At 40.2% G+C, this 22,591-nt stretch overlaps 1 protein-coding gene across 1 annotated transcript; it reads left to right on the top strand.

Annotated features, from left to right (window-relative positions):
* Positions 1 to 2,374: 2,374 nt before the first annotated feature.
* LOC101857410 (eukaryotic translation initiation factor 3 subunit H-B) lies at positions 2,375 to 22,286 on the top strand (the record flags this gene model as incomplete). Its single annotated transcript, XM_005099869.3, has 6 exons — positions 2,375 to 2,506; positions 9,091 to 9,247; positions 10,695 to 10,868; positions 14,494 to 14,743; positions 19,189 to 19,324; positions 21,686 to 22,286. Coding segments are annotated over 6 exons (1,068 nt in total), but the record flags the coding sequence as incomplete, so codon positions are not given.
* Between the last annotated feature and the right edge of the window lie 305 nt (positions 22,287 to 22,591).

The raw sequence follows: 22,591 nt of genomic DNA, 5'->3' as shown, positions 1-22,591 counted from the left end.
ATTATTATTATTATTATTATCTAATACGGGAGTAAGCTGCGACGGACCAACAGGAGATAACTACAGAGGGCGAGGTGGGCGGGGTCAACGTTGTTGGGCGACGTGGAAAGATATTGGTGGTTCTGCTACTCTTATTACATACATCAGCATGCCCAGCGAAGTCATCGGGCGAACCGAGGGCACAAATAACCTTTTATTCTAAGCCATCAGTCAAATGGGGAGGACGACTGGCTACTAGGTGGATGAGAAATGTAATTCTCCAACAGCAAGGAGCAGATGAGAGGATATTTCATCCCAAATGGCCACTAGACGCCCGTGCCTTGTCCCCCTCCAGGAGCCACGAAAACCTATGGCAATATTCCTCTGGGGGTTGACGATGGGCTAACAACCCGTCTCATGAAACTTTACTTGTCACTGATACCGAAAGCAGACGACGCAACATTGTAAATATGTTGGAGCTGGGGAGCAGCTTCGATGACACAACGAATGTTAGTGTATTATGAAGGTTAACAGCCTGAGGAGCTCCCTTCTCAAAACAAATAACATCTAAAAAGTGGTCTCTGAACCATGCTCCACACAACTGGCCCAGATTACGATCTGAGTGAAACACGCTGGCCAGATCAAGGGAAATATATCTAAGAAAAGAAATTAAAACATTAGTATATTCAGGATACATAATATTATAAGAGCGGACAACACGGAGTAGGTATCTTATTAATTGACACAGCACACAAAGTCCTTATTGAATGGGAATGGACCATGGATTATTAAGATCAAGATTCCTAATAAGACATTTCAATAATCACAATAATATAATGATATGCACCTACTAAAGATCATGAAGAAAAAGATAATTTTTATACATCACTGTTGCCAATGTCCAAATCAGATGTGTTGTTCTAGCACAAGTTTTCAATAGTTTTATTTAATACTGTTTGATTCGGAATCAAGGTTTGGTCTACACGAGATTTCTTTGATGTATCCTCTTCGGAAGCGAGTTTATTTTTACTTTCCCTAACTTACAATTCATCCAGCACGGCTACAGGGATCCATAATATTACTATGATGTCATTTTGGTTAGAGAATTGCAGTCAGAATCAAACTTTCATTAAAGAAATGTAATAATCTGACAAGACTAATACATGTATATCAAAAAGTCGAAAACGCTCCCTCTCGATCGTATTTCAAGGACCCAGATGATGGGGAAACAACTAGTTGTTGTTTGATATCATTAAGAAGAGACAAGGACAGTTTTAATCTGCAAGACGTTGTTATAAACGATCGCAACATCAAGTCGTAATAAGAAATTGTAAAGAAAGACTGCATTGTGTTGCCACAATACATTCACTTCTTAGGATTCTTAGATAAAAAAAATGTACTCTCATAACACGTAATATCATTAATTGTCTGGTAATTCTGTAATTAATATGATGTCGACCAGGGACAAGGAGCTAGACTAATTACGACTACGACACTATAACCATCGTTACGATATGAAATGACTGGACAGCAAACAACATGAGTTCGATCGGTGAACATCTTGCATGCTGCTTAAAACCATTAAATAATTTTCTTCTTTTTTCTTTATTGATTTTCAGTTTTCTTTACTTCCTTCTCATCCCCCTACTCACCCCAACACTTTTTCCTTTTTTTTATTTTTATCTTTTCGTTGTTTTTGTTTTTGTTTTTATTTGTGTGTTAATTTTTGTTATCTTTAATTGGATAATCTCAGCAATTCTCGTTCCATAGATTTAGCCTGTACCATTCTGTACCTCCTCTTCACACACACACACGCGCGCGCACACGCACGCACACACACACACACACACACACACACACACACACACACACACACACACACACACGCACGCACGCACGCACTCACTCCCAAGGAGTCGGCGAAGAAACCAACCTCGCGTCGCCTTGTGACATCACGCGCTACGCGGCAAAACGAGCCTTCCACGGCGCGGACAAAAGCCCAAAGAGGAAGTGCAATATCTTGGTATACACGGTCTTTGGTTAAGTCGTCCGCACTGCCAGCGCTGGTTGCGATGCGGGGAAGTAAAGCAGTTAGCCTAATAGTTAAAATAGACAGGCTCTGCCTTCTTTCCTTCGTCAATTTATTGTACAGTAGGCTGAACTGTTTTTTTATAATTTACTTTTTCATTTACTACTCATTCATTATCTCTTTACTTATTCATTCACTCATTCATTTATCAATTTATAAAATAAGGGAAAGAAAAAACTCGGTATAATAATTCTAGATCTAGATCTAGAAAATCTAGATCTCTAGTTGAAAGTAACTTGAAAGGCCAAGATATTGAAAAATCTGACACATTTATATTGGACCGTTATGTTTGTGCTGTAGGCCTAAATTTGTATCAGCCCACCTAAAATAGAATCACTTCCGGGCCAAGCCTACTTTTGTCGTTCATTCAGAAAAATAAAAATGGCGTCGAAACGTGGGATGGACTCGATGGTCCAAATTGTGCAAATTGATGGTTTGGTACGATATTTTTCTTTATTAGATTGTAATGTCATGGATTGTAGTGAAGCGGCTTATTATTTTTTATTTGGCAAAAGATATTGTGTAAGGAAATCGTCAGCACAATATGATTTCCCACCATATCAATTATCATGATCATGGCATATGTCAATGTTGATGATGCCGACTGTCCTATCACTGGGAAGGACTTCCTCCGTAACGAGCGACCACCCCATCAAACACAATAAAGAAGAGGCCTAACCCTACCCCTAACCCTAACCCTAACCCTACCCCTAGCCCTCAAATCTGCTCTGTCTCATAGTGGTCGCTCGTTACGGAAGTCCTCCCTGTCGCTGTCCACCAACACTGCCGTCGTAAGGGAAAACGACGAATGGTCCTGCGCAGGTTGCGAGGCAAATTTTTCAGGAGAGGCAAAAAATGTTTTCACTTTATAACTGTTCTATTTTTCACTCTTTTAACTCACTTACTACTGGGCCCTTTCACCAGTCACAAGCGTTGGAGTATTTCAGTAGGCCACCTCTATTCTCATCCGGGGTGAGAATAGTTGAAGAAAGTGGCTATTCAGCTATTCTCACCCGCCCGGAAGTTCTCGCAAGATCAACTCCTCCCCTCTTCTCTCTCTCTGTCTCTTTCTGAATAATGTCTATCGGTGTGGACGATCAAATTGACCAAAAGAAAGTTAAAAACTGATGTTAAAACACAAAAGTAAATTAATTTGGTTGTCTACAAAGATGCTTCGGCTATTTAACTTTTCGAATCGAGCCGAACTACGCGGGTCGCCGTTTTGTTTTGCCCGGAAGTTCTCGCGCTACTCTCTCTCTCTCTCCACTGCCCACAGACAAAATTGTACGCTTTTAGTAGGCTACAGTTGCCTTCATCCACATGCGATTAAAACGTAGAAAGGACGCAAACTATTTTTAGAAGGCGCCCATCTTGTCAGACCAGGATACCCCTCCGATCACGTGACTACATCTAAGTATAGCCAACTGCATGGCACCAAAGATGGAAGTGTCTATGTATATGGTGCTTAATCTACACTGTTCTCTCGGAAGTTCTGATGGCTGAATAGACAGCGCGTCTGCGTCGGAAGTCGTGCACTGATTTTTGGAGCAGTTCGATCCCGGTCCAGGACAGTTGTTTTTTTTTCTCTTCTCCTCCTCCCGACTGACCAACAGTCCCATAAATTATAGGCCTAATTTGTAGAGCTGCTTTGAAGTTGTTGGGTTTTGTTTTTTTTAAAATATATATATTAGTGATTAAAAATGCAGGGGGGGGGGGGATGGTAGATCTATATTTAGATATCTAGATCTAGATCTAATCCTCCTGCGTCTTTACGGCAATTTTCGTGCGGTCTTCCATCATGTCCAAGTAGGCCTAGAGAAATCTACTATCTATATATAGAATCTAGATTTCTAGATCTAATATATCTAGATCTAGGAAATCCGAAATGTAACACGTCGTTCCAGTTCCATGTGGGTATCCCAGGGAGTGATGACATCACAGTACTAAAATTAGCAGCCAATCAGAAAGATGCGTCTTTTCTACGTTTAACGGCATGTCTTTCATCCCCACCCCTCCCAATAAAAAAATAAATAATCCCCCCCATTCTGGAGCCGTTAGATACTTCGCAGCTCACAGACTTTGAATGAACTTTGGTGACTCCCAACCGGTACTCACAATGTGATGCGCCCGAACAGGTTCACTGACTGGTCACGATGGCGAGCCCGACAAGACGCTTGTTATAACTTTCTTTTTTTTCAGCAAGTGACAGCACAGGACAAATATTGATTTATTTTCATTCTGGTTACTGTGTAGGTAGATACTGAGACTAGGTTCCCGGTTACCGTGTACGTAGATGCTGAGACTAGGTGCCTGGTTACCGTGTACGTAGATACTGAGACTAGGTGCCCGGCTACCGTGTACGTAGACAAAGTAGCAAAGTTATTCGACATTCGTCGTTCTCCCTTACACTGGGCACCCGCAGGTGAGCCTTGTGGTGTAAGGGAAAATGACGAATGGTACGGTTCGTCGTTCTCCTTAACACTCGTGAACGTTTATGGGCGTAGGTGATGGTCAGTTGTGACGCATTATTGACAGTAGTCATGACTGTGTACTGGTTACTACAAATAAAAATAAGACGTATACTACAAACTAGCTATTTTACGTATAAAGTTAGGTGTTTGCTATATATAATGTGCGTAATTTGTAAAAAAAAAAGTACAGGATATTGCATGGATATTATGGAATCACACACAGGGGGCCTGCCAGTGTCAGTACATGTCATTGGTTTTGGTGGAAGGCTCTAACATAGCACATTTAAATCTATACAGGTATATATATTTAGAATCTAATGAAGGTATAAACATCAAATTACATGACGTTACACAATACCTTTTGTAGGAACATCAAATTAAATGACGTTACACTATACAACCACCCCCCCATTTTCAGCAACAACAAAAATTAATAGAAAAACAACACATCAAGAAAAAAAAATACACACCAACAAAATATAACACCACAAAGAGGGAAAAATAAACGAAAAATAAAAGAGAAACAGCAATACAAATCGTATGTAACTGTAACGTATTCAACAAATCAACGTGGTGACAACAAGTGAGAAAGAGACGAAGTGAAGCTAAGTGAACTTTCTTTCAAAAGTAAAGAGGTTCATTTTCTTTTTTTTTTTTTGGACTTTTTCGGGGACCGAAAAATCGAGCCACGATTGATTGGTCGCGGCCTCGACAAACGCAGATGCTAGCTCTATGTGTCGTTATCAATAACCCTCCATAGATCTAGATCTAGACAGCTCACGAGTGAACGCAACACATTAAGTTTAAGAGCAGCACCCTTCATAGGCCACACGTCATATCTGTAGCGAAAAACTGTTTGGAACTGTAGCATTTCTTTATATAAATACGGACATTTTTTGGACTGATTGAACCATATTGTATACGAACAATCTTTGGTAGTCCTATAATATAATTATAGATCTATATTTTATTTTTATTATCCGAAATATGCGGGAAAGGGTGTGATTTCAGAGTGTTCGGAGAAATAGTGCCCAGCTTTATTTTCCCGAACGTTCGGAGAAATAGTGCCGTCCTTGTTTATTTGGTACCTCTAAGAAAGAATTTTCAATTCTAAGAATTATGCTTCTTGAATTTTAAGAATCGGTTCATAAATTTAAAAAAGTTATGGGGTTGTAAAGGTCGGCAAAATATGGATGACCCATAGGAAAATACTCCTAAAAAGTGGACCACGCAGTAGCAGATTCTGTAAGAAAATCGACGATATCTCGGTAACTAATCGGAGTGTTAGAAACTTGGCTACCCAATGTGTTTTTAGGTGTAGAAATCAGTGCAGTCAGATTTACTACCCATTTCGTAGTTATTTTTTAAAATATAATTAGAATTTTGGTGTATATATTACGATTTTGCGGAAAAGGGGTGTCGGGATGAGTCCATTTTATTTATAGCATGGTATCACAACTTTGGATCTTTAAGAATATATGTTGGCATCGTGACTAAATAATTGCAAAGCTTTTTATGATGACTTTAGACCATGCCAACCGTAAAAGATAAGTTAATTCAATCTAGCATGCCGAACAATTAAGAGTCTCGTTCTCTCCCTCTTGTGATATTATTACATGTTTTGTAAACATCAATATTTTAGCTTTCTGTTCCAGATTCGTAGGTTTTCAGTGTCACTGCATTTTGCTCTCCCTAAGGAAAGATGACAGGGGGTAGATTGGGATCACATTCCGCCCACTCACAACCCCAAAAAGCGGAGTGAAAAAGAAAAAAAAAGGGAAAAGGTCAAGGTCTTGAAGGGAGCAAAGCAGTTACTGTGCACCTAGCTCAAGCTCCACACACACACACACACACACACACACACACACACACACACACACACACCCCACGAAACTAAATACCCGGTTACCGTGTTCTTAGATAATGAGAGGTTGCCGGTTACCGTGTACGTAGATATTGAGGCTACTCACTCGGTTACCGTGTATGTGACATTGAGTGAGACTTCACGCCCGGTTGCCAGTTACCGTGTACGTAGACCCTGAGGCTACGTGCCCGGTTACCGTGTACGTAGACCCTGAGGCTACGTGCCCGGTTACCATGTACGAAGACACTCCGTTGCAAAAAAACCTAGTATGTTTGTACTGACGCAACAGTGACCAATTGTCATTCGTCGCCCATGCAGAATTTGCCCAACGGCAGAGACCAGGGGACAACACAGAATGAGCAGTGATCCTTGACCGATCGACCATTCGTCGTTCTCCCTTACACTGAGCTCTGGCTCGGAGCTCGCCAGTGTAAGGGAAAAACGACGAACTCTCAATTATGCAACAACGGATTAGGATATGACAAAAAAATTTACACCATCAGATGCAGAATTAAATATTCTATGAAATATGTAAAAAAAAAAATTTTAATCGAAATATTTTGACCATTCATCGTTTTCCCTTACGACGGCAGAACAGTCAGTACAAATAGATCTAATCTAGATCTAGATTCTAGAATCTAGGGTAATTGTTCTCAAGATTTGTTGATGATAATTGTGAATGTAGTGGCCTGTGTGTGTGTGAGTGTGCATGTTGTGTGTTTATGTGTGTATAAGGTGTGAACGGGGCGTGGAGAGTGGAGGGTTTTTAGTTGAAAGAGGCTAACCCTAACCTGGCGCTTTTTCGGTAGTTCCCACCCCGCGATTGTTATTCACGAGTTTTGGCCCCAAGAGTAGGGGGATTTCAGGGGGGCTTGCCCCCCTTACCTAATAAAAATAAGGCGGGGGGTTTCAGGGGGGCCATTTTGTCTTGACATAGACGTAATGAATTGCACACTGACCTGTGGAATCAAAACGTTGCCATATGCTAGGCTCTACCCAGCAACATAACTCGTTTGGCAAACAATACGTTATAGGTAATAGATGACACACGCGTCGGCGTGCATTTGAAGTTGAACAAATCGGCTCCTTTGCACAGTGTATGCTTTGTAGAGTTCAGTGCATTTTCCTGGAATTCGAAGTGGCTAGCCGTAATTAAGTATGGCTAGCCTGAGAGTCTAGCCGTACTTAGATCTAGGTTTGGCCCTATCGACTCAAACCTCTTAAGTACACAGGTCTCATTAGATCTAGATCTAGTAATTATTCAGGTTCAAATACATGCAAGTCAGTAAGGCACCTTTTAGTTTTGTCTAAATACAAATACTTTAGGCATTGCAAACAAAAAATTTCATTTACAAATCAGCCATCAATATTAAGTACGGCTAGCCTGACAGTCTAGCCGTCCTTAAGTACGGCTAGCCTGGCTGTCTACCCGTACTTAAGTACGGCTAGCCAAGAAGTCTAGCCGTACTGGCAGTCTAGCCGTATTTATCTTAGGCCCTCTATTAACATTAGAAAACAGGAGGTTTAAAATACACGCACTGTCATTAAGGCACCTGGTTTAGTCTCAAATACAAATACTTTAGGTACTGCAAACTAAAAATTTATATTTACAATTCAGTAGGCCTATTTTATTTAATGGTCAGTCTAGCCATCATATTAAGAATAAGTACGGCTAGCCCAGCTGTCTAGCCGTACTTAAGTACTGCCAGTCTAGCCGCCATTAAGTACGGCTAGCCTCTTCCCCTGGAATTTTTCAGCAATTCTTTGGTATCACGAAAGGTAGTGTCAATTGCCACCGAGTGACGCAGTGGCAATTGACAAAAATGAACAGCAGCGTCAATTGCCACCGAGTAAATTGGAGCTCAAGATTGCGTTGGTGAGTTGGTCTAGCCTATTGTGCTCGAGTGCTCGGTGTTGTGCGTTCGCCTCTGTCCGTGTGTGTGTGTGTGTGTCTGTCTTTTCCTGACCCCCGTCCCCCTGATTTATGTTCCCCGATATAAAATGAATTTCTGCTTGAGTTTGTGTGCTTGTGTGCGTTTGTGACCTTCTACTTCTGGAATTTCCTTTGTTGGTTCTAAGTGTAGGCTAAGGCTAGCCTAGATCTAGATCTAATCTAGGCCTACGTCTCATTGAGAACACGCCAAGTTGGTACCGCAGCTCTAGACTAGATGCTCATCCAATGAAATTAGATCCCTAGTAGAGAACAAATTGACCCATTCATTAGACACACATTATAAATGGAAAGCTAAAGATAGTGTTGTTTTCAGACTTGCAACCGCTTCACTCGGTGGCAATTGACGTTGCTGTTAATTATTGTCAATTGCCACCGCGTAACTCGGTGACAATTGACGCTACCATCACGAAAATGCCTCTCATTTGAAACCAAACTACTTTTGATTGAGAAAGTCGAATATATTATACATTACTTGCTCGGTGTCTGCAATTACCTTACAAAAACCTCGTGTTTGCTATAAAACGAACACTCTGTTTCAACTAAATTGAAGGCCAGGCCCGACATCTTTGTTGAATCTGAGTTCCACTGTAATAGAATAAAGCACTCGGTGCAAATTCACAGGACCTGACCTGGGATACATTCTCATCTGGAGAAAATTAGCATTCAAAGGGGTAATGTGATGTTTTATTTTCCAGGACTTGACTGACATCATCTCTACATATCTTTTTATCAGGTGGTGCTGAAACTGATCAAGCACAGCCAAGAAGAGGGAGCTGGGGGCACAGATTTAGTTCAAGGTGTTCTGCTTGGTTTGGTAGTTGATAACAGATTGGAGATTACCAACTGCTTTCCATTTCCCAAGCACAGCGAGGATGAGGACTTTGAAACAGGTTGGTGGTGTGAATTTGGGAAAGGTGCTTCATGATCCACCTTGTAATTGTATGGTAGATGGGAACCAGTGTTGGGGTAATATTGATTCAGAAACAGAAATTTATGTGGTGCATGCGTTTCGATCACCTAGAATTGAACTAATTATGATGTTAGAATTGTTTTCAAAGCTGCAGTATAAGCTCTTTTTTAAAATTCATTGCTTGATTGGAGTTAAATGGTACTGTCCTTTACATTTCATGTTTCCAGTTTCTGAAATTGACTATTTTTCTTCCCTTGACCTGTAACAGGTTGGGGCATGGCTAGGTTGAGGCCCATGCTTTTTTTAGTTGACCCCTTATCATTGTTGTTCCTTGTATGTTATTTTGATATTTTGGGATGACAACATGGCATTCAAATGATACACAATTTAAAAAAACAACAACTGAAGGTAAAGGGTTGTTTGATGTACAGTTAGCAATGAAGGCAGCCTTTAAAATTTTTTTGCTGTCACAACTGTTTTCACAGTCATAATTTTCTGTATTGATACAGATTTAGTAAGATAAAAACAAAAATGTCCAGGTGATGCACAATATATATAATATTTTAATTTCAATATATTATGACCCTTTCATGTGGGTCCTGGTGAAGGTAGCATGAAGATTTGTGTAAATTTAAATTTCCGTCTTTTGTTGCTTAGAAGATATTTTAACCATTCACTGGTTTAGAAATTGATGAAGAATGCTCTTTTGATGTGACCAGAATCGGTTGTTCTGACGATTACGATCACAAGTGACGTAGAAAATGGATTCATCGGAAAGGAGAATTGATTTGCCAAAGTCTGCATTCTCATCAAACTTAGACAAAGCCCTTTCGCAAAACGCCATACGCTGGGTCGAATCATCCTCGCGGAGTCTCTGGACAGGTTGAAATTTGTATGGATAGAAATGATTCTAAGTAGCTGGCAATGGATGGTATCTTACTTGTGTCCACCTCTCGAGCTATCTGGCGGCGTAGTGAACTGGTTGAGCTGGTCTAAAATCATGCCAAAATGTCAGCCTGTAAGTTATCAGGCAATGGATCAGTGTTTGTTCGTTTGGCATTTTGTCCCTACCGTGGTGTGGGAGATGGGCAGCTTGTCTGGGTGTCGTGTGCCGACGATTGAATTCATCTTCAGCATCTCGTTGGCTTAAATTGCTTACCAAAATTACAATTTCGACCTTTTCTTGTGTTGACAACATTTTGACGTCCTCAATGTGTGTTGGTCTGACTTTGTTGAGCAGTTCAATATCTGCGCACTTTGGTGCCATTGTATAGGCCTAGTGTATTTTCCCCATGGTGCGCCTAGCGAGAGACACCCTGTGTTTTGGGTTATCCTGCGAAATTTCCTTGTTATCATCTTACCATTCTCATATAGTTTACAAAATAATTATATTGCTTCCCCCTCCCCATTTTTTTTTCCATTTTCAGTTTCTGTGCAGTACCAGATGGAAATGATGAGAAACTTGCGGCATGTGAATGTTGACCATCTCCATGTAGGCTGGTACCAAAGTACATATTTTGGTTCTTTTATCAATAGAGCTCTGTTGGACTCACAGTTCAATTATCAGCACTCCATTGAAGAGTCTGTTGTGCTTATTTACGGTGAGAAATTTGTGTTTTTGTGTTGTACTTTTGGTAGGACCAAATAAGACATGTTAAAAGGGTCACCTCTGGTTGAAGGATTCCATTACAAAATTGTATTTAATTGGCTCATATCTCTTTTTGCTTCCTGGGAAGCATCAGTGCAAGCTACCACTTAACTGACAAGAACTTTCTCTGCCACAGCAGGATATCCATTCCACTTCCACTTGAATGAAATGAGCAAAATATGTATATAGACCTGCAAATTTGCCGACAAACGCCTGTAATCAGACATTCGTGACCCAACCCGCAACCTGGCGGATGCTATTGCTAGACCCACCTGTATAAGGCCTAGTCAATGTGCTAGGTCTGACCAATCGCCAGCGCCCCATTTTTCTCCGGTCAGCTTTGTCTGCACTTTCATTTTGTGCCGACATCGGCGTTTCCGACATAATTGTCGAACCTGGCTAGAAACACAAATACGAAAAAGGACGACAACGTAAATTAGATCTACTTTCAGTTTCGTGCTCTAGCAACCATTTTGAATTTCGTTTGGTGACCGATTGTTCGGATGTGGATTTCATTCAAGGCCTACTCATTTGTTCTACTTGATCTATATTTGTATAGATGACTATATACTATATGGAGGATTGTGTCGAACCCTATTACAGGTTGTGCTGTAATGTTAACTCAATTGCGACTGGGCCCTTTCACCAGTCACAAGCGTTGAAGACTGGCGTTTTTGGGGGTATTTCAATAAATCACCACAACTCTCAGAATTACCCTATTGTAATCATTTTTTGACACAATAAAGTTCAAGCTTTATCTAATACAAAAAACTAAAGTTGTCTAAGTCTAATACTTTAATTTGTATGATTTTTTAAAAATTGGCATGAATTTGATTTTCCGAAACATTTCCAGAGACGTGACAAGTAGAATGAAATTCACTGCAACAACAAAAATAAAAGTTCAAAGTGTTCTGGTTTGATTTGTATACATGTGCGAGTGTTTGGTGAAAATATAAAGCTGGTCTGTGCATTGATTCAGACCCATACACTGAATTACATGAGACAGATGTACGGCACGACATTGTGATTTCGTTGCGGGAAAAACAACACCGGTACTAGTGCTAGATCTAGCCCTAGAACTACGACTCGGGCTGTGTTCGGGTACATATCCAGGATCCTAACAATTAGACCCATCATATTCTGAGACACTAGAACTAGTAAAACGCACAGAAGTATAGAAAACGGGGAAATTATGTGATTCTTGTTCATGCGACTTCTTCGACCGTTACTACGACGCGACTGTCGGATTACTATCAGCTGTATAGAAAAAAACAAAGCGCGAGTTCTGGTCTGTTCAACCCCAGTTGGGGTCACTGTCCTTCACCTTCAATAACTTAAAAACTATGGGTCCCAGAGATACGAAATGAAGTCTAAGTAGCTCAGGCTTGGCCAAACAAGGGTACGAGGCGGGTCTCGCGATCCGTGCGTGATTTGTAGAGCGAAAAAAAAATTCCAAAGTTGGTCACGCAGGGCTTGTGAGACCCGTCGCGAGCGTCGCGGCGGGGGTCACGCAACTGTTGTGTGACCCGTCTGAAGTGAGTTAATGTTGGTACAAGTACATTTCATCAGGTGTATAAATGATTAGACTCAGCTGAGTCCCTCTGTTCGGATGCAGATTTTGTTGAAGTTCAAGGCCCATTCCTATTCACTTGTTTGTTCTACTAGATCTAGATTTATCTAGATCACAGTATATGGAGGATTCATATGTTCCAATTGTTTTGTGTTATTGTATCAAATCCTATTATAGCATTGTAGGCCATTATGCTCCTTGTTTGTTTAAGGGTGGGGTTTGGGTTTTTTTTCATTTTGGACTTGCTGGCTTTTTTACATAAAATCTGAAGGACCATTGCAGGTTCTTTAGGGGCCGATGCCCCCCATCATGAACCTACAACTGCTGCTATTTTATGACACCCACAAAAGCTCTAATGGGGGGAATGGATTGTGCGCAAAATTTTCAGACAATCTGGTTGAGGCTTACATGCAGGTCTATTAGACCTGCATGTTTGCCGACAATCGTCTGAAATCCGACAATCGCGACCCGACCCGCGAACCGGCCGATGCTATCGCTAGGCCCGCCTGTATCTGTCAATGTGCGTAGTGCGAAGCCTGGCCGACTGCCAGCGACCCCCCTTTCTCCCGTCGGCTTCGTCGGCACTTTCGTTTTTGTGCCGACGTCGGCGTTTCCGACATAATTGTCGGAACCTAAGTAGAAATGCGAATACGAAAAAGGACGACAACCTAAATTATCTACTTTCAGTTTCGTGCTCGAGCGCCATTTTGAATTTCGTTTGTTGGTTGACTAAATTCAATTGTTCAGATCTTGTGGATTCATTCATCAAGTCCGACTCTCTTGTTGTATTAGAATCTATATATCTAGATCTAGATCTAGATCTAGATTTATATAGATCATTATAGACCTCAATGGAGGATTCATATTCCAATTCTATTGTGTCAAACCCTATCATAGGTTGTGCTGTAATATTAATATTGGTAAAAATAAGCAATTCATCAGGTGCGTGAATTATTTATTTATTTAGATCTCTCTAGATCTAGAATCTAGACTCAGCTGAGTCCCTCTGTTCGGAATCGGATGCGGATTTCGAGTTCAAGGCCTATTCCTATTCACTTGTTCTACAAGATCTAGAATCTAGATTTATTTAGATTACTAGATCTATATATGGAGGATTAATTTCCAATTCTATTGTGTTATTGTATCAAACCCTATAGCCTATAGCAATGTAGATGTAAGCCATATAGATCTAGAGTCTAGATCTATGCTCTTTGTTTGTTTTGGAGTGTGTTTTTTTAATTAAATTTTTTTTTTCATTTAGGACTTGTTTTGGCCTTTTTACATGAGGCCCGTTGCAGGTTCTTTTTGGGGTTAGGGTTAGGTCTCTTCTTTATTGTGTTTTTTGGGGTGGTCGCTCTTTACTCGGATGTCCTTCCTTATGACACCCACAAAGGCTTTTTTTTTGGGGGGGGGGGGGGTTGCGCAAAATTTTCAGACAATCTGGTTGAGGCTCACATGCAGGTCTAGTCTATGTATAAAGTGTCATTTGTATGGACACGTACAGCCTGAACTGGGAATTTGAAGGCAGTGCAAATGCTTTGGTAACAATGCTGCTGTTGAAAAGCGAGTTGAGTCGTTTTGCTATTTTTCCCCAAGTCGCATTCATTAAACAAGTCCAGAATCCAGCTGGTTGTGTTTCTGTCATCTTTTCATTCCTTTCTTTTTTTTCGTCTTTCTCTTTTCTTTCTTTGTTTTGTTTGTTTGTTTGGGTTTGTTTGTTTTGGTTTTTTGGGGGGGGGGGGGGTGTGTGGGTGTAGGTTATTGCTGTTGGATAATATTTTTATTCTTGTTTTTTTTTTCGGTGTCATTTTCACTCTCGAGTAAACACTTTTCTTTTCAATGAAAAATAAATGCTTTGTAATAATTGTTGCACTTTGTTTTCTGCTTACCCTCTTGTAACTTTTGCTTCTAACTTTGTAGGCTACTTGTTGTATTGATATTTAAGAAACTTTGGTGTTAATTGACTGAATGTCTTATTGCCATTTTTTTCCCCCTGGTTGACAATCAGACCCTCTTCGCACCACCCAAGGATTTCTGTCACTGAAAGCCTACCGCCTGACGCCGGCAATGATGAAGTTCTACAAGGAAAATGACTTCAGCCCGGAGAACATGACGAAGCACAATATTAACTTTGACAGCATGTTTGAAGAGATCCCCATTGTGCTGAGAAACTCCCACCTGGTCAACGCTCTCCTGTGTGAACTGGCAGAAAAGACGAGGAAAGAACAAAAATTCTCTTCACTTGATCTAGGCACAAGGTAAGGGCTTCCAGCACATATTAGCCAAAAGTTCCTAATAATTTAGCAATGACCACGAAAACCCTTTTTTTTTGCCAGAAAGTGTTTGTAAATAGGTGCATTTTGTAGTTGTATCTTCACAGAGCATGGAACTTCTTGAATTTTTTAATTCCATCAATAAACAAAAAAGTTACAGATTTTTTTATCAATTAATTTTTGATACACTTTTATATAATGAAAAAAACCCAAAATATGGGACGTTCTTTGGTGAGTTTTGAGACAATATTCGTCATAACTCGCTCATTTCTCGGAGTATTTAAAAGAAACTTGGCAACCCAGTACATTTTCTAGTGCAGAATCTAGTCCTGCTTTCAGATTTTTCATAGCTATCCTACTTTTTGAGTTATGAAGACGTTTATAGGTAAAAATGTGGCGGTTTTCGGTGCGTTTTGAGACAATATTTGTCATAGCTCGCCTATTTCTTGGAATATGTAAATGAAACTTGGCAGTCTAGTGCATTTTTTAATGCAGAATCTAGTCATGCTGTCAGATTTGTAATATCTGTCATACTTTTTGAGTTGTAAAGACATTAACAGGTAAAAAAGTGGCGTTCTTTACAGATTTACAAAGATTATCAGTCATATGTCCTCCCAAAGTCATATTTGAATAAAACTTGGCAACATAAAAGGTTCCTCCTTGCCAAGCAATGCTCTGGATCAATCTGTCACGAAAATGTAAGTAGAGAGCTGGATTTATTAGTCTAATAAATCCAGTTCTCTACTGGTAAACGCATGCATACTTTGTTATAGAAAATAAGATCGTCTCTGTGTATATCCATTGTTGGACAGTGTTCTATTGTGTGGTAGATTAAGATGCGTTCAGATAATATAGTTTACAAGTCATGGGAATATTTCACATGTGTAGGCTACAACTCATACAATAAATGTAACATAATTACACCTTCCCCCCCCCCCTCTCTCTCTCTCTCTCTCTTTTTCTCTCTCTCTCTCTCTCTCTCTCTCTCTCTCTCTCTCTCTCTCTCTCACGCACACACGCACATGTACGCGCGCGCGCGCACGCGTGAACGATAACAATGTATAAACGGGACTATCTTCCCAGACTGGACTAAATAAGTACCATACTCTTTAATAACAATCTTAATGCCTCACTTTTCCAGAGCACACAGGACGAGTCCAAGTGTGTGCTTTCCCAAGAGGGGGGAATAGGCTTTCATAACGCAAACACAATGCCATGCCACTTCTCAAGATTTTTGCTTTTCTGTTTCTATTCTTCTGTCATGCAATCAGGCAATTAAAAATGACTACATCTATTGTATTGTGACTAAAATGCAACAAAAACGCAAGTTATCAAGACCCCCGTTTAGTTTTCAAGTATCCTTCCCCCCCTTTCCGGTTCACTTAAGCGGGGCCTCGTTTGTAGCGCCAGAGGCGACTGATGGCTGATGACGTCACTCAGTGGAAATTTCCCAGCCGCTGGTCGTTCACCCAGCACGCGCAAATGGCAATGCCGCTTTTTCCCTTAGTTATTCCCACATTTTTAAAGATTACACGGAAACCGCTAAACACAGAAGCATGAAATTTTAAGGGAATAATGAAAAATGGTGTACAACGTATCAGTCAGTTTGACAAATCACAGCTCCGAAAAATCTTCAAAGCGCACCACATCAACCACTTTCGCAAACGTTTTCGACTACTTCTTGGATGGGTACAAAGTTGTCAAACCGCATACAACAAGATTGACCTCTTTTCTGATTGGCTGCCAAGTTTCATTCATATCCATTCGCGAGAAGCGGCGTGAGAGCGAGTTGAAGACAACAACCTTTGCGTTAGTGCGTCCCACGAAACACAGGGGCCAAAAATCGGCAGAACAAAACGCGCTCGGTGGGCATTGCTACAATAGCAAGGCAATTGTTTTAGTTCGGGTCACATCACATCGCAAGAGCATGATAACTAAGCTTTCAGGTTGCATGACTTGAGAACTGTCACTCGGAAAGTGTAAGCACTGTATGGCGTATCTCATAATGACCAAGACTATTCTTAGGCTGTATGAGTGCTGCTCTTGCAAAAGAATAGAGACTCTCTAAAATTGTTTTTCCTACGTATCCATCTAATTCACATCCATCCATGGGTGTTATTTTTCAGGGCTGAAGTAGTATCAATTTGGTACTCCGACTCGGGACACTCTCAAGATCTACTTTCGCTTTTGTTCCCACTCAGAATTCTCTGATGATGGCCTGATAAATGTTTCAATTGCAAATATATACAAATAATTATTCAAGAGTTCTGCTGTTACTTTCAAAACAAGGTTTGTCGTAGTTCTGGACCAGGAGTGCTTGGTGTGATACTTCTGGATTTTAAAAGAATATGATAAAACACACACAAACATGCACACAAAGAGAGAGAGAGGCGGGGGGGGGGGGGGGGGCATATTATACAGGTATAAACATGGATGTATTTATGGACACCCCAGGAAAAGTTTTAAGTCAACTTGGCAGTCACCTTGGTGATTTGTCAGTGATCCTGATTTTTTTCTCCCTGAGATCTCCCTGATTTTTACATTTCTCAGAGTGGCAGGTCAGCTATATTATATTGCCCATTGTAGCACTGCTTTTACTGATTGTGGAAAACAGTTCCATAGGAACAATAGTTCGAGATGTTCTGCAATCAAGATCTTTACTTTGATACAGATGGCAATAGGCCTATGTCTTGGGGTTGGAGGGAAATCTGCACTTGTTCGTTCTTTCACGTAAACTTTCAAATCCGCAACGTCATTGTATGATGCCAGTAAAACTGTAGCTCGCGTGTTTTTTGGTAGTTTTTTTCTTTCGCCCCAAGAAAAGTAATGGTCTGTAATTTATTAAAATTTTTCTGTGGATCTATACACATCTCTGTTTTTGGTGTTAAAATATTTGTAGCCAGAAAAAAGGCGACTAAAACGTTCAACCTAAACTTTACTTTGGGTTATAGGGAGGTAAGAAAAAGCAATCAATTATTTAGGTGAAATGTCTTTATCGTCGTAATGTTTGTCATAAAAGTGTAATCCAAGCATAGGAATTGTAAACATTTCATCGGATTTTTAAAGCTTGCAATTTTACATTTTTGTACCAGGAAATTGTGTTTTTTATCATCCGTCTCCTTGCTTACCAAAGAATCCAACCATTGTACTTCAAAACCAGGATTTATATTGATTCTATAATTATGGATTATATTTGCAAAATAAGATTTAAGAGTAAAACTTACCACATGAGAAAAAGATAATGTCTTTGACTTTAAAAGGCAAGCAATTGGGTTTCTCTTTATATTATTGGTTTATCATGCCATGTATGCATGGGTGGAAGTTTTTAATTTAAAGTCAAAATAATGTCCTGTAAAGGTAAACAAAGATGGCAGTTGTGTTTATTTTGAATTATAGCAATATGAACGGTTTTTCTGGAGACAGATGGTGTCCCCATCCATCTTTTGAAGTTGAAATCACCCACCCAAAAGTCAGACGTCTGCCTTTCTCTGACAGGAGCTACTGTTGTCTAGCTTGGGGCTTGAATCCATGTTAAGTTTGTCTTGTATTAAGGACGGGGCTAGAGTTTTCCGTTAAAAAATCAATAGTTTGCACAGTATGCCCTCCTCTTCTCTTTTCTTTTTCTTTTTTACAAAAATTTTAATAATTATGACCGACTTGTTTTTTTCTGTTGTTCAATGGTGATGTCACGGCTTTCATTCTCCACTCGACTTGGACAGGCTAGAAATAACAACATTTTGTCTCCAAGTTGAAATGTGTTTTCAATAGACCCTAAGTCAGCAGTTTGTTTATTCTTTACGTTATGCATGACGCTGGAAACAGGAGAGGGGGGGGGGGGGGGAGAGAGAGAGAGAGAGAGAGAGAGAGAGAGAGAGAGAGAGAGAGAGAGAGAGAGAAAGGGGGGGTGTAAAGGGCAGTGGGATTGGAAATGTGCATCAGTTTCTGCTGAGTCAAAGACATGCACATGATGTTTTCTCATTGTGTGAGTCTTGATGTTGGCGAGGTCAGCAAACTCACAGGATGAGATTTATATAAAGTCTGTTGGTGCCCTTTGGGCCTAATCATTGTTGTAGACGGTTTTCTTGTGACTGAGAACATGAAGTATTGAAACTTACATTCTCTAGACCTTGAGATAAGGGGAAGAATGAAAAAAGATATAGTAATGTACACTTCCTTACGTTACATCACTGTGTGTATGGAACACATATTTCCGAGGTCATGAACTCATAGATTGCACAGAGAGGGGTAGTAGCGGTTATGTAACAACCTTCTTCCAGTTGTCCCCTTGTGGATTGAGAGAACTTTCACTCATTTATATTTTACGGTTTCTGGTTTTTGTCGGGGGGATATTTTACTTTATTTGTTTGCTAAGGTGAATAATATTCCATGAGGATTTGATGATGTTTACTGTGTTATTTTTTAAATGTCAGTTCAATGTTGGAGAAGAACATGCGTCAGCTCATGGAGTGTGTGGATGATGTTGCCATGGACACCAACAAGTATCTGAATTTCCAGAGGAATAACTTCCGACAACAGCAAGCTAAGCAGCAGTTCATTATGAAGAGGGTAAGTGTTGGGTTTCTGTACGTGTGTCGACCTCAAGCTTACAATAGTTATGTAGAATTGTTTAGTCCCCCCCTCCCTCCGCAATGTAGGCATCATTCTTTTCATTTGCTGGTAGTAACTCACAATATTTTCCTAATCAGCATGAGGCATTCCAGTCACCATTTTGAAATTTATGTAGACTAGAGTTAAACAAACACATTTTAAACACAGGGATGTAAATGTTTCAGGTTTTCTCAAATTTCAGATTTTTAAACCCTTCTTGCTTTGGGAAGAAGAAAAAACCCAACCCAATAATAAAAGGAGAGAGTGGAAGAAATCCGTTAAAGTCAAAAGTTTAAAAAAGTTTCCCTAACGTAATTTAACTGAATTGCGTGATACATTCGTCTTGCAAATATTATTATATTATAATAGTCCTTAAAGTCCTTCTCACCCATTAACTTGGCGCGGAAACACACACCCACTGCTTATTCTCACGTCACACGCATAATGTGCGATGCTGTTAAGACTTCTATATATGCACGGCAAGAATTTCCTTGGAAAAAATCGAAAGTACAATGATTTTAAAGGTCCAATGTTTCCTAGGTTTTCCTTGGAAAAAATCGTAAAGCTGTTCAAAAATTTGTTGTGCCAATGGTTAAAAAATAGCACTAATGCTTGCCAGGTTTCATACTGAGTTCATTGAATATCAAGACTGGTTTAGAATTCCCCCTTTCTAGTGTATTTGCATTCAAGTATGGAAGCATAGTAACATGTTTAAAATGTCTTTGAAAATATTGTCATCGAATTGTTTTGTCATATGTAGGTCTAGATGTAGACCTTTTAGTTTAGTCAATGAGGGCAATGCTGTCAAGATCGTATCCTATCCGGCATACAAATATGTTTAAAATTGGAGGAAGAAAAAATGGTGGCTGCCATGGAGCTTGTTGACCGAAACGATCCCATTGATGCAATGACAATGGCTTTTTACTAAAATACTCAAAGCGAATTTTTACTTTGTGCAATTACTTAAGGAAAATAAACAAAGATGAGTTAAGCTTTTAGAGATAAAATATCGAAGTGATGGCAACTGGCCGATGCCTGCGTAGATCTACTACACTACACTGTGCAGGCCTTCACAATAGGCCTTGCCGATAGTTTACCTTGCTATGACTGTGGCTGAGCTCATGCATTTGCGGTGTTTGAAAGATCTCGGAAAATGACAGTGAACAAGAGAAAGAGGTCAGTTATGAACTTAATCTTGTTTGTAAGAAAAGAAGCAAAAAAGAGGGAAGTATGCCTTCTGGACCCCCCCCCCCCAGTCGTAGAAGAAGTTTGTTGTACACAAGTGTTTTTTTTATTTCAATAAGAAAGAAACAATGGTGTTCCAAAGTGCTTGTTTATATGAATAGTTATTTTTCTTGACACGGCCCCTGAACAAAATGGTTCGATTTGCGCAAGATTTTTTTTTTTTTCATGTGGATCACTCCAGAACTGAGAAGTCAACAAATTTAAGTGCAAGTGTTCATTATCTATTTAGTTCACATGTTTCTTTGTCCATGAGGGGGCTCTCGTGGCCTAGAGGTTAAGGTGTTCGCCTCTCATTCAAGGGTCACAGGTTCGAATCGGGGTAGCAACGGAAAAATTTTCTTCTCTAAAATTGTCTCCTTTCACTTCCTTTCCTGATCTCTAACAATATTCTGTCGTCTGCTTTCGTCTCCATTTTCTGCCCTCACCTCGTTTGCCCCCTCCCCTGGGCTCCGGACTTTTTCTGCAGCCTTTCCACTGCTTCTTCTTGGCTCCTTCTTACAGCTGTCTTTCAGCAACACCCCTGATGTTCTGGTAGGAAAGATCTACACCTAGCCTTCTCGGACATGGGTGATAACTCTCGGAGGTCCCACATGCAAGTTGCGCTTGTTAAAGATCCCTTGGTGGTCCAAAATCGATAAGAGTACGCTTCGGCCGTCACCCGAGCAGAATTCAAAATTTCCTACCAACTGAAAATGTTAGGTGTGTCCCGCATGCTCGTATGACCTTATACAGTTTCGAGCGCTGTAAAACATTAACCTAAGAAAAAAAAAACCAAGTCCATTGCTGCCCTTCATCTCCTTTCTTAGGGACTTGTCTGTCTAAAAAGTTGACAGGAGATTTTTAAAATGTCAAATCAGATCTCTATTTTAGCATAGTGGCTCCATTTTTTTTCTTCCAAAATACTGGGGGGGGGGGTCTGTTTTTGGTCCTCATGGGGTTGACAGGTCTTGGTGTGACACATTGCTTGGTTTGGTCATAGCAAACGGAGTCTGAACAGCTGACCTTCTAGTTTATAAAAATTTTATTGATGCAGACGCTGAATATTCACGACGAATTTTGTTTCCCTTCTCCCAGGAGCAAGAGAACCTCCAGCGAAAACAGCGTGGGGAGCCACCCCTTCCGGAGGAAGACCTCAACAAGATGTTCAAGCCTCAGCCTGCGCCCCAGCGGCTGGACTGCACCCTGGTTGCTGGTCAGATGAACAACTACTGTAAACAGGTGTGCGAGTTCGCCTCTCAGAGCTTGGGCAAATTGTTCATGGCGGAGACGATACACGACGAGAATGTCAGTTAACAGCTGTGGGGTTTTAGTGAGCAAGAGGGACATGTGTAGTTTGGTTTGGCATGTAGAAATGTCTTCAGCCTACATGCCTCTATATGTACAGCAATCGTATTCTATTTTATTTCTTTGAAGTTTCCAGAAGATATAGACAAGTTCTAATTCAAATGAAAATCCTTTGTGTCAAAAATTTTGTTCAGTATTGCAAAGGGGAATTTCAGATGTTTTTTGTCTGTGGCAAAATGTCACGCTATCATTTGGTATTTGACACATTTTAAAAATTAAAAATCAATCAAAACATTTGGGATGCTAGCAAGTCACTTCAGGGCTGGGTTTATCGTCTTGACATATGTATTAGAAAAAAAGCAAAAACTAATAAAAATCATAAAACTCAGAACCATTTTTGTGTTCCTATTTTGTTTGATATAGAGTTGTGGTACCAACTGTGGCCGTGTGGGTGGTCAGGTGTGGTTTGCTCCTTCTTTCCTATCAAACATCTGTCGTCCTTATCTCCCCTTCTTTTTTATGTTTGTAACATCTCTAATCTTCTGGCGCTCATATGACCTTATGCAGTTGCGAGCGCCGTAAAACCTCTACTAAAACTAAAACTAAATCCGTTTAAGTTCGTGAGTAATGCTAAAAAATGTCAGCCAATGTACAAAAGAAATCTGCTGTAAATGAAAAATCAGACCCTGCATTGTT

The sequence above is a fragment of the Aplysia californica genome, unplaced genomic scaffold, assembly GCF_000002075.1.
Source record: "Aplysia californica isolate F4 #8 unplaced genomic scaffold, AplCal3.0 scaffold00228, whole genome shotgun sequence".
Classification (NCBI taxonomy): domain Eukaryota; kingdom Metazoa; phylum Mollusca; class Gastropoda; order Aplysiida; family Aplysiidae; genus Aplysia; species Aplysia californica.
The sequence above is the reverse complement of the archived record's forward strand: the minus strand, read 5'-3'. Positions and strand labels throughout refer to the sequence as shown.